A 12,870-nucleotide genomic window follows, 5' to 3' on the forward strand; every position below is an offset into this window, starting at 1 on the left:
TTTCAGGTAATTGTTTTATTATCACTCCAACATTATAATAGCCTATATAAAATGAAACAAAATGTAATATGCCTCTGTACATCAATGGCTTTGTAATCTATCATAAATTATTTATAATATATTTATTTAATATATCAATATTTTGTAAATAAATGTAGCATTTAATGTTAGTAATGACTATTGTTTTATTATTATTAAAGAGCTAAGTACAACAATATGCAACAGAGGGTTCCTGCTAGGCCTACTAGATGGCAGTGTAACACAATATAAACTATTATAATTGTATTTACAGTGCTTTAGGGAATATTCCACCCAAAATGAAAAGTCTGCCATTATTTACTCACCCTCATGTCATTCTTTAGAACACAAAAGAGGAAATGAAGACTTTTCATGCAGCTCAATTAGTTCAGAGATGTCTATCAAGCCCAAAACAAGTTTAAAAAAAGTCATAAGAAAACCACAAGATAGATTTATAATGATGAACAGACCGCTATTGCTGGAAAACCTTTCTCACACATTTCAAATGTCGTTTTTGTTTCACACATTCGTTTTTCAAATGTATTTATTTAGCCTATTTCTCTACAGGTTACATCTTTCATTGTCAACACATATTCTGAAAAGCATTATGAAAAAACCCACCATATTTTACAAAGTAACAGCGGTTTCGGTCATTTGTAACTTGAATGTGCAAGGCTTCCGGTGTCATCCGCTTCCATTTATTATCTGTATAAAAAAATATTATCGTAATCATAAACACACTGGTTTGTAGAGCAAACAGTTTTACAGTTTACTGCAATTTGTTTTAGTTGCCTACAGTGGTGAATCGGAAGTCTCGGGCTTTCACAGATAATCGCTTCGCGTTGCAAAATAAGGTGGAGACTAGATAAGTTTAACTGTAGAGGCGGTTGTTGCCCCGCCCACTAGAATAACATACCCCGGCCACTTTAAGAGCAAACTAAGGGGGATTTTACATTGTTTTGTTTGAGTCTCAATCGCTCTCTTCACACTGCACGCCTCGTGATGATCACAGGAAGACACACAAACACACCCTGAAACATGTGGACGAAAGTGAGAAACAACAACAGCTCTCTTCATGAAGAACCACAGGAACACAATCTCACACAGGTACAAGCAAACGCATGAGAAACAATGCTATGCAATACTAAACTCTCTTCTGCAGTACCTCTGTTATAAATGCTCCACCTGTTTCAAAGGCTTTTTATGATCATGGAAGTGTAGGTTACTGTTTTATTGCAAATACAGCCTACAAAATAGGTCAGTGTATCAGAATAGCACTTTTTTGTTAGTTTTCAGTGAAATAAAAATGTTACATTTTGCAAGACAGAGACTGTCTGCATTTACAGCACAGTTCAACTGTTGATTTGAGGTGCAAGACTACTTCTTGGGAAACAGTAAATCTCTCTTGCTCCCTCTCTCTCTCTCTCTCTCTCTCTCTCTCTCTCTCTCTCTCTCTCTCTCTCTCATTTCCTGTCTTCCAGCATGTTTTGGAAACTTTCAGTCATGGCATAGTTCTTATCTTTGTTAAACAGTGCTGGGACATGCCCTCTCCCCCCTTGTCCCTTAAAGTCACCATGAAATCAAAATGGAAAAATCTTCTCTTTTTTGTATTTTTGCAATATTTATTATAAGAAATTTGTCTGTGTTGAGATGCAGCAATAGCAAATGACAATCCAATCAATTCCTGATGGACAAAATCAAGTCCCACCCTAAATTTTCTTGTTCGAAAAGCTGTTTCACTCGGATACGTTGCAATAGGGAAGAAAAGACTATCGTAACTTATGTTTCATGCTGACTTTAAAGGTGCAGTATGTAATAATTGTGTCTGCTAGAGGTCGCTAAAAGCCTATTCAAAACAAAGGCGTAGCTTGATGACGCCAAGTTTGAGCAGAATCTTGGGACATGTGATCAATGGACGGTGCAAAAGAATAGGGATTGGAGTCGGGAAGAAATCATGTTCATTGATGCGGTTATTAACATTACTGTAGTATGAAGCAGAGCAGGACCGAGTGTTGTGGGAGCTGAACGAGGCGGCTGGAGCGATTGCGCAACACACGCCTCACGAGCAGCGGAACTTTTATTATGCCACAGTCGCCGGCGCCGCTTCCGCTTTTCCGGTCATGAGTATGAGGTAACGCAGCTCTGTTTATCATATTAGATACATTTAAGAGTGTTGAAAATGATTTTATAACGTTACTCTGTGCATTCGCTCGGCGGTTGCTGTGAGACACTGTTGCACACTGTAGTAAGATTTTAGATCAATTTTAGAATATCATATTAAATGCTGGATGGCTTGTGTTGATAAATAGCTTGCAATTAATTTTAAAACGTATTGTATGATGGAGAAAATTATGTATTACTGTTACTAAAAATAAAGCTGCATCTAATTATTAGCTATGTTAGCTACTTGACAAAATAGCGTTTTTCTCGTGTTGAGCTATATAACAACAGTTCATTTTCTGTCTATAAATATATCAAAACCGTTGTTCCCTTGTCTAATAAAAACAATTAAAATATTAAAGTGTCTTTGGTGTTTCCATGGTTTCTACAAAATAAAACCAGAAACCGAGGGTAACGCGAGTATGACGCAATTGACAGGCGACTCCTCACACGTCCCGGAGCCTTGGTTAAAATTGCAGTTTTCTCATGATTTACAAATAGTTGGAAACATTTGGGATATTGTAAGTACTCAAGTGAACAAAATATATAACACTGGTCTAGTGGTTTTTGGATATTTTACTGCAAAAATCTTACATATTGCACCTTTAAGCACATGTCAGTGCTTGGATAGGCTCTGTAGTTACTTTTGACAAATATGTTTAAAATGATGTACAATTGTATTTGATGAAGCAATAGCAGTGGCCTAGAAAAAGCTGTTTTATTCTACATAGGGCAAGTCCCTTTTTATGAGAGCTGCCATTGTGGAATCACATGATTAACCCAATACTACGCACTTATACCAGACACTTTCTCTTACAGCATAAATTAATTATGGCTGAGAAATATACTTGTGAGTAGGTAATATCGACATTGGCATCTTTATTTGAAAACTTGCTCTGGTGTGATGCTGTATCCACATATAGGTGTCAAAACAAAGTAATGTCACCTTATGCTTATTTATTTAACCCCTCCCTCTTCTTTTATGGTATTTAACACCACTTTTCCCAATACAGTCGATTCTTGAAAGATAAAATCAAGCCCCACCCATTATTTTCTCACTGAATTACCTGCTGTTTTCTCTCTCCAGATAGTTTCCCCAGTGTCTTCATGGCTCCCATCCAACTCTGATAGAAATGGTAATGCATTAAACAGGCTTAGTTAGATCCTGCTAATGATGGTTCATGCTTTAACATAATCTTCATTGTCTCTAAAGGCTCAGTAACTGCCAGTCCACCCCCTCTTGCTGAGACCCCCATGAACAGAGAGAGTGGAATCATACCAGGTACAGTTTCACTCTCTGATTTCCTTCAGACACAATAGAGTGCAAAAGTGACTGCCTTTTCAGCTACACTACCATTCAAATGTTTTGGAGTCAGTTTTTTTTTTATTTATTAATACTTTTATTCTGCAAGGATGCATCAAATTGATCAAAAGACAGTTTTAATGTTACAAAAAAAATCAATTTTAAATGAATGCTGTTCTTTTTTTTTTGATACATTGAAGAGTCCTAGGAAAAAATATCAATGTTTCAACAAAAATATTAAGTGGCACACTTTTTTCAACCTTGAAAATGAGAAGAAATGTTTCTTGAGCATCAAATCAGCATATTCAAATGATTTCTAAAGGATATTGTTACACTGAAGACTGTCAAAGTCAAGTTTATTTCATAAAATAAACAACTAAGAGACAAAAACAAAATATACAGCTCTCAAACTGAATTAAATGCCACAGAATAAAAGTATGGACTAGATTTAAAAGCGGACAGTGTTGGGGCCAGCCTCACCGACAATGATAAATTATTCCATAGTTTAGGGCCAGCAACTGGAAAGTCCCAGTCTCCCCTATGCTTCAGCCTTGCTCTAGGTACAGCCAGGAGCATGTAGTCTGCCGACCTAAGGGACCTCTATGGGACATATGGTTGTATGGCAGAGGTGTAAAGTACTTGAGTAAATGTAATTATTAACTGTACTTAAGTATCTTTTTGACTACTTTGTAGTTGTACTGGTTATCAAAGATGTTGGCAACTTTTACTCTTTACTTGACTACGTTTTTGAGCAAGTAAATGTACTTTTTTACTCCACTACATTTGTGATGAGTAATGCAATTACAAATTCCATTTTTCATGGCACCTAACTTTTTCTGCAGCAGTTTGTTTCTGATATAAAGAAGCGATATATTGCCATCTAAGGGTATTGAAGGTACTATATGTTGTGCATTTTGCCTTTACTCACCCAAAACTTGTCAACAAGGCTACTTTATGTGAATGCATTAGCAGGTAGTTTCTGATCGCAGGTGTTTGATTTATTAGATGAGGAAATGACTGCAGCTGGTGATTAGGCTTAAACCAGCACATACAGTAGACTTTGACTATTTAATTTTACTTAAAATTGTTTTATTTATCCACTATATTGACAAGACCATTTTGAAGGATATTGGTTTACTTATGGCCACTTGAGCTTAACTGAGACTTGAGAGTTTGTAGACGTTTAAAAGGTTGTTGTGTCGACCTTGATTTATTGGAATATTGAGGTGTTCAGTTTTATTTAGATTTTAGAAAATTAACTTGATTTCTCATCTTACAAATCAATTGTTTCTTATTTTCATGGCATGTTTCTCAGGACTAGTGCATCTCTGAGCCCACATTCAGCACGAGTAAAATACTTTTTAAAGTGTACTGTTTAAAATCAGATACTTTAAGACTTTTACTCAAGTCACATTGGAATTGGTTACTTGTAACTTGTAGCGGAGTCATTTTCGATGCAAGGTATCAGTACTTTTACTCAAGTATGGTTTTTAGATACTCTTTACACCTCTGTTGAATGGTCAGAAAGGAAGATCGGGGCTAGACCATTTAGGGATTTATAAAGAAACACTAAAACTTGAAGGGAGGCCAGTGTAGGAGAAATGTGATGACGCTTATGTATTCCTTTTACCCCTTAAATGCATGACTGTTTCGCCAATCATTCTTACATATTCGGGTCTTTATCGACCCGGATCTATATCTAACACGGAAGGATGTCTACCTGTCACAATAATATAAAACTCCTCTGATATTAGAGTAACAATTACAGAATAATAAAAAAAAAAAAAAATCATATTTTGAAAGGGCTCCGTTTGAGCAGATGTTTTATGCCATCATCACTGTCCTCGTCAGAGCTCATTTCCCAGTAAATTCAGCAAATAATAGACTAGTTTTATGTTTGAGGTCGCAAATATGAGCCCATTCGCAATCTCAAACATATTCTCAGAACTATATAATTTTCAACATCTTCAAAATCAATATTTTGATCGCTAACAGCTTCATCAGATCCATCCAGTAACGGTTACATATTTGATTGCATTCAGTACTTGCTCTACACTGCAGTAAATCACTGTGCCATTTCATGTTTCTCTTATTATTTGGTTTTCTGTCTGAATGAGTCGTCACTTCAGCATTGTGTATCAGACATTGCCACCTTGTGGAATAAAGGTGAATTGCACTTATTCCGTCATCTAAGATTGTATCGTTGTGCAGAAAAAATATACATACACTGATACAGACCTCGGGTCGTTAGCGACCCTATACAATTTTTCAAGGCATTCTTTTATAATTTTATGATTTGTTTTCTTGTTATATTATTTATAATAAATTGATTGAGGAATACCAAGAAGGTTGAAGTTTAACTTAAAAAAATGAACAAGGAGGAGGGTAGTGAATGATGTCCCGGGTCACTAAAGACCCGAGGTATGCATTTAAGGGTTAATAGTTTAAGCTGCGGCATTCTACACCAACTGCAGGCGTGAGAGTGATGCCTGGCTGATACCAACATAGGGGGCATTACAGTAGTCCAATCCAGAAGAGATGAAGACGTGTATAACCCTTTCAAAGTCTTTAAATGAGGGGAAAAAAAGGTTTAACTAGGATAAAAGCCTTAACTGATAACTGGTTTTAACCACAGAACTCTGTTTTTCAAGTTTAAAATCACTGTCCATGATTAATCCCAGATTTTTAACGGTGGATTTAATGTAGGGAAGTAAAGAACCCAATTCCACATGGGAACTATTTGGTCCAAATATCACAATTTCAGTTTTACTCTTGTTAAAATGTAAAAAATTCATGGCCATCCAGGCTTTAATGTCCTTGAGGCAGTCCAACAATAACTTTTAAATAGCTGGTATCTTTTCATTTCAGTGGCATATAAAGTTGTGTGTCGTCTGCATAACAATGAAATGAATAAATGAACTGACATGCTTTCTTAGAATTGATCCTAATGGGAGCATGTACAAGGAAAAAAGCATAGACCCCTCGGACCTAGAATAGACCCCTGAGGGACTCCACAAGAAGGGGCGTCGGTGGGGACACAAAGTCTTTAAGGATGACAGAAAATTTAGATATGACCTAAACCACTCTAGTACCTTTGATACCAACACAGTGGTCCAACCGAAAGATCAGAATATTATGATCAATGGAATCAAATGCAGCTGTGAGGTCTAAAAGCATAAGAATAACAGAATATGTGACTAGTCATTAAAACATTTAAAAGTGCAGTTTCTGTTCTTCAAAGGCTTTAAATCCAGACCGAAAAACCTCTAAAATTCCATGTGAATCCAAAAAAAGATTGCAACTGTATACACACAGATTTTTCTAATATTTTAGAAAGAAACGGAAGTTTAGAAATAGGACGGTAATAGGAGAAAACTGCAATGTCTAGATTAGGTTTGTTATTAGTGGTTGTACTACTGCAAGTTTAAAACCCAGTGGTACAATGCCTAAAGGTCAGCCTGCTATTTATAATTTCTAGAATTATAGGCCCAATAGTTTCAAAAACTTGTTTAAAAAATAAATAAATACGTTGAGGGGACTGCATCTGTGGAACAGGTAGAGGGTTTCATTTGATCAATGACATCTTTCATAAAAGATAAAGATAACAGGCTCAAACTGGTTAAAGGCAGCAGAGCAGGTGACACAAATAAAAGGTGCTCTAAAATCTGCTATCCTACTAATAAAAAATTTAAAAACTCCTCGCAGGCATCTGGAGAGGAGTAAGGACAGGATGGCTAAAAAGTAATTAGTACAGTGTTAATGGTGCTAAAAAGAACTTGAGGTTTGTGAGAATTTTTCAAAACAACATCAGGTATTTACTTTTCTCAGCTTTGACAGTTTGGTGCCTTTTAAAGGTCTAGAGATGTCATCTTTCTTCCACTGGCGCTCGACTCTCCTGCACTCTCGTAAAACAGCACAAGTAGTATTGTTCAACAATGGTTCAGTTTTTGGCTTAGAACGCATAACTTTAAAACATGCGACAATGTCTAAAACACTTAGACAGGTGGAAACACACGGTGAGGATAACTCCTCTGTATTAAAACAGGAGGGGGGCATAAAACAAGATTCAGCCAAACATGGGAAAACAGCAGAAAACTGAACAGCAGTGGAAGATTTAAACATACACTGCAATCCAAATTATTATGCAAGTGACATGTCACTAAGATTTCAGTAAAATAAACATTCAGATTTTAGTTTTTCTAAGAAAATGCTTGTTTGTTTATTTATCCATGTCTGTTTAGATAACTGGTATCAATCTCAGACAAGATAACTTGCTAGGTCTATGGAAACCCTACTTAGAGGTTGGGTTTCCATAGAGGTTGTTCTCATGCAATATGGGGAGGAACAAAGATCTTTCTGAAGATGAAAAACATGAAATGGTACACTGTTGTGCAAAAGGCATGAAAACAATTAATATTGTGTGAAAACTGATTGGAGATTATCAAATTATCATGAGATTTCTGAGTGATTTAGAGCACAGCAGAACTCGGTCCTATAAAGGCTTATTAATGAAAGTTCCTGTCAAAAAAATTTAATTGTATTAAAAGGGCAGCTATTAAAAAAGCCAGTGTTGAGCAGCAAACAGGTATTTGAAGCTGCTGGTGCCTCTGGAGTCTCAAGAAGCTCACCACGCTGGCTGGCAGTGTGTGTAAAGATGCATTTTAGCCATCACTAACCAAACCTAACAAAGAGAAACATTTACAGTGGGTGCAGAAATACATTTTCAAACAGTTTTATTGCTGTGGTGTTTTTTTGCAGCATGGGACAGTGCATAGTGCATTGTATTTCAGATTTCACTGTCCTCCTTTATATACCATAGCTGAAAATGGCCAGTTAGGAACTCCACATATCTTGATGAAGTCATTTTGACACCCCTCAGAGACCCTAAAGGGACCTTCCATCTCACTTCCCTGTATTCCAGCCCAAATCATCACCCGCCAGCTCCTTGCTGATGTCGCAGTTTTGTTGGAACGTGGTGGCCATTCACCAACCGTACAGAAATCCATTTAGACCATCCATTGTAGTACGGCATTAATTCAGGACACAAATTAAGATATTTTTAATGAAATCTGAGAGTTTTCTGTTATGTGAACTAACCCTTTGATTTGTTTGCTCCATTCATTTTCTCCCTTGGCATTTCAAAAATGCTTAATGAAATGTTTTATGCTATGAGCCTAACTAGCCAGCTCTGAGATGAACCACAACATTACAACATGTGAATGGTATGGCTGTGCACCATAAAGAAACGACATGCTGAAAGCTTGTCCAGTTGAAATTCCTTCACCTGTCAGTGATCTGACCTGTCCTTCCTCTTTTATGGCTGTTGTTTTCCTCACTCTCATTCAGTCAGTCTTCAGCCAATTCTCATCAGTCCTCCCTTGTTCATTATCTATTTGTTTTCAAATTTAAGTACTACATTTATGAATTTTGCAATGTCTTTCTTATAAATGAGACATTAATCAAATCTGATGTTTTTATGACTTAAAAATACAAATTTCTGGCATGAATGGGGAGGCTAACAGGTCCTTTAACTCAAACGGCTCGTAATCACATCATTATCTATAGAACACAGATGATTGGTTCCTGCTGTATTAGTAGCCAATGAGCTTGCATGCTCAATCTTCAAATACATGAGTAGCATTTGCCTTAGCAGTGCAGCGTGTTTCAGAAACCCTCCACCTTCCCCAGCTCCACCTGTATATATCTGCTACTGGTAATTCGTGTATGCTATATTGTACAGCAGCAGCATGTCTTACTTGCTCACAGCAGCGAGTCATGTGTGTATTGGCAGTACCAAATCCCGTACTTGCTCTGCAGCAGCAGCAATAATCATCATCAGAAGCAGGAATAAAAGCAGCAGCAGCGTAGCAGATCTATTCCGCCAAGACCAAACTAATCAACACTGTCATATCCATTACCATGTCAAACACTCAGAGAGTTGTCATGACAAAACTGTTTTGTGTGTGAATATCATATGACTTATGCTTCCAAAACAAGTCCTGTCAAAACGAAAATTTTGTGAACATGATTTATCTGCGATCTCGCCTTTCTAAGTGCTGTTTTTCCTGTAGATGACGTTTTTGTTTTTCTCGCTATGTTCTGAGAAGTGTGGAAATCAAGTATGAAATTAATCATTTGATTTCACAACTTGTATGACCTTTTGCCTGGAAGATATAATAAGCGGTTATTTTAGTGTAGAAATATCAAACTCAATGAATTCTCAAAAAACACCATACTAAATGCATACTGAGCATTCTAGAGAACACTTGGAATTTCTGGACAAGCGCAGATTTTCAGAGGCTAAGCTGATCATTTGAAAATTAGGATATAACTTCATTTGTTTGCTAAATGTTTATGAAAATATCATTCATTGATTACACATAGGGTGGCCCAAAAAGTACTCCTAATTTAGACTTAAACATTTCTATATTTCATTGCATTACATAAAAGATATTAATACAAACAAGCTGGAAAGAAATGTTGCCTAGAGCTTTTCTCAGAACTAATATGAATTTTGAGTCTTCTGTTTACCAGCTGGTGTCAGTGGGGCTGGTGACCTAGCAGAGTAACAACAAATGTAGTTATACACTGCCCGAAAAAAATAAAAAAAATAAAATAAAATATAATATATAAAAGATATATAAATATATATTATAAAAAGAGATTTTCTTTGTTTTCAAGAAATACTTTTTGAATTTAAAAATTAGGGTGTGGAGTAGAAAAGTGAATATGGACTGTTAAATCATTGCTTAGGGCTGATTTTCCTTTTTTAGCTTCTCCGCTCACAGGCTCAAACAGGTTTCCATGTCATCACTGGAATTTTCCTCCTCCCCCCCTGCTTCCTCATATGTCTCTTTAAACACACAGTATTGATGTCTTTATATGTCTTGATTTTGAAATTAAAAAAACACTAACTGACTGTTCTTTACCATTTAGTGAGACCTTTGACGCTTAACAGGCCCAAGATCAGTATATAAAGCAGCTGTGATGTTTCATAAACTATGTAACCGTACCAACGTGTACAAGTTGCATTTTTCACTAGAAAGACCAGGAATTTTGGACTGCAGACAATGAAACTGCGACCTCTCAGTCTGTCACGCTGTGTATCAGTGTTATCTTGTCTCTGCGTAGAAGATACATATTATGTTCCTCTTTAGACAAATGTTTTCAAGAATACAGACAGTGGTGTAACAGGTGTTTGGTGTGTTTGCAGGTGCGATTGCTGCAGCAGTGTTCATAGGCTTTCTGTTAGCACTCTATGCTGTTCTTTGGAAATGCATGGTTACGCAACCAAAAAGGTATGAACCAGACAAACCTTTCACAATGTGCAAGTGCAATGCTGTGTTTTTTTTTTTTTTGTGTTTTGTTGAATTTTGTTAAGCATTTTACTTGTTTTGTTTTGCATATATTGTTTTGCAACAAAAAGGTATGAATCAAACAAACCTTACACAAGGTACAAGTGAAATGCTGTTGTGTTTTTTGTTTAGCTTTTTACTTTTTATTTTAATTTGTTTTTGTTTAGTTGAACTTTGTTTAGCTTTTTATTTTTGTTTACTTTTGTTTACTTTTTTGTTTTGGTTTGCATATCGTTTGCATATTTTTTGCAACCAAAAAATGATTGAACCAAACAAACCCCTCACAAGGTGCAAGTGCAGTGCTGTTTTGATGTTTTGTTGCATTTTGTTTAGCATTTTACTTTTTGTTGCGTTTTGTTTAGCATTTTACTTTTTGTTTTGTTTAGCATTTTACTTTTTGTTTTGTTGCGTTTTGTTTAGCATTTTACTTTTTGTTTTGTTGCGTTTTGTTTAGCATTTTACTTTTTGTTTTGTTGCGTTTTGTTTAGCATTTTACTTCTTGTTTTGTTGCATTTTATTTAGCATTTTACTTTTTTGTTTTGTTTTGCATATTGTTTGCATATTTTTGCAACCAAAAAATGAATGAACCAAACAAACCCTTCACAAGGTGCAAGTGCAGTGCTGTTTTGATGTTTTGTTGCATTTTGTTTAGCATTTTACTTTTTGTTGCGTTTTGTTTAGCATTTTACTTTTTGTTTTGTTGCATTTTATTTAGCATTTTACTTTTTGTTTTGTTGCATTTTGTTTAGCATTTTACTTTTGTTTTTGTTGCTTCTTGTTTAGCATTTGCATATCGTTTTGCAACGAAAAGGTATGAATCAATCAAACCTTACACAAGGTGCAAGTGAAATGCTGTTTTGTTTTTGTTTTTTGCTTTTTGTTTAGCTTTTTACTTTTTGTTTTAATTTGTTTTTGTTTAGTTGAACTTTGTTTAGCATTTTGTTTGTTTAGCATTTTACATTTTTGCTTTGTTTTGCATATTGTATACATATTTTTTGCAAACGAAAAAGTAATGAACCAAACAAACCCTTCACAAGGTGCAAGTGCAATGCTGAGTTTTGCTGCATTTTCTTTAGCATTTTACTTTGTTGCTTCTTGTTTAGCGTTTTACATTTTAAATTATTTTGTTTTGTTGCATTTTGTTTAGCATTTTATTTAGTTGTTTGTTTTGCAATTTGTGGGGTTCAAGAGTGAAACAAATAAACATTATAACATAAAATGAATTTGACGAATTCATTCAAAAACTGTGTTCTCATTAAAAAAGGGGGACAAATCAAAATTTATGACATTATGAAATTCATTATAATTTTCAGTTCAACTTTTTATTCAAGCTGTTATACTGATATCATTTTAAAAAAGAAAAAAAAAAAAAGAATTGTATTAAACTAAAGCAAGTTTGGATCCACTGTAAATACAAATAAGAATTAATATAAATACGTAGTATTTTAATAACAAATATTTGTTTTGTCTCAATGTCTGTTAGGAGGAAAAAAAGAACAAGTCTGAAGGCTCGTGAACAGAGATCTCTTAAGTGCTGACCTCTGGACAAGACGTCCTCCTGTCTACCAGAGATTCTGAGTTACTGATCTTGGGTCAGATCTTCTCCTGCTATATATCAGCACCCTTGTGAACTGTGTTTATGTCTTAACGCACACTAATTTTGGGAACATTTTGAGGGAAGTAGATGCTTCTGTTTCACAGTTTTACTTAGTCATCATCAGATCAATGTATGCTGTCTTTCATAAATCATCCATCAGGTTCTTCATTGGTCTGTTTGGCTGATCACCAGACATTATCCAATTGGACATTTTGGAAAATTGTCTTCGATGATGTGGAATTCAGTCATAAAACTGAATAATTTTGTGTGTATATAGAAAATAACAGCTCTTGAGCTATATGAATAGTTTACTTAAGTATAAGATATTTCCAGAGAGCATAATGTAGGTGTAGCAATGCCATGACAACATGTCAAATGTCCACTAGATGGCAGTGGGCTCTCTGTTTTTTCACTTGATGAAACAAGGAAATCACCAT

The 12,870-nt window shown here is 35.5% G+C and overlaps 1 protein-coding gene across 1 annotated transcript; it reads left to right on the top strand.

The window, feature by feature from the left end:
• The first annotated feature begins 939 nt into the window (after window positions 1-939).
• On the top strand, window positions 940-12,456 carry sb:cb288 (uncharacterized). The gene is made up of 5 exons (XM_067395190.1): window positions 940-1,125; window positions 3,266-3,314; window positions 3,392-3,460; window positions 10,695-10,779; window positions 12,320-12,456. The coding sequence occupies exons 1-5, from the start codon at window positions 1,057-1,059 to the stop codon at window positions 12,372-12,374; spliced, it is 327 nt and encodes a 108-aa protein (XP_067251291.1). The 5' UTR covers window positions 940-1,056; the 3' UTR covers window positions 12,375-12,456.
• The last annotated feature ends 414 nt before the right edge of the window (window positions 12,457-12,870 follow it).

Source organism: Chanodichthys erythropterus, chromosome 9 (assembly GCF_024489055.1).
Source record: "Chanodichthys erythropterus isolate Z2021 chromosome 9, ASM2448905v1, whole genome shotgun sequence".
Taxonomy (NCBI): Eukaryota; Metazoa; Chordata; class Actinopteri; order Cypriniformes; family Xenocyprididae; genus Chanodichthys; species Chanodichthys erythropterus.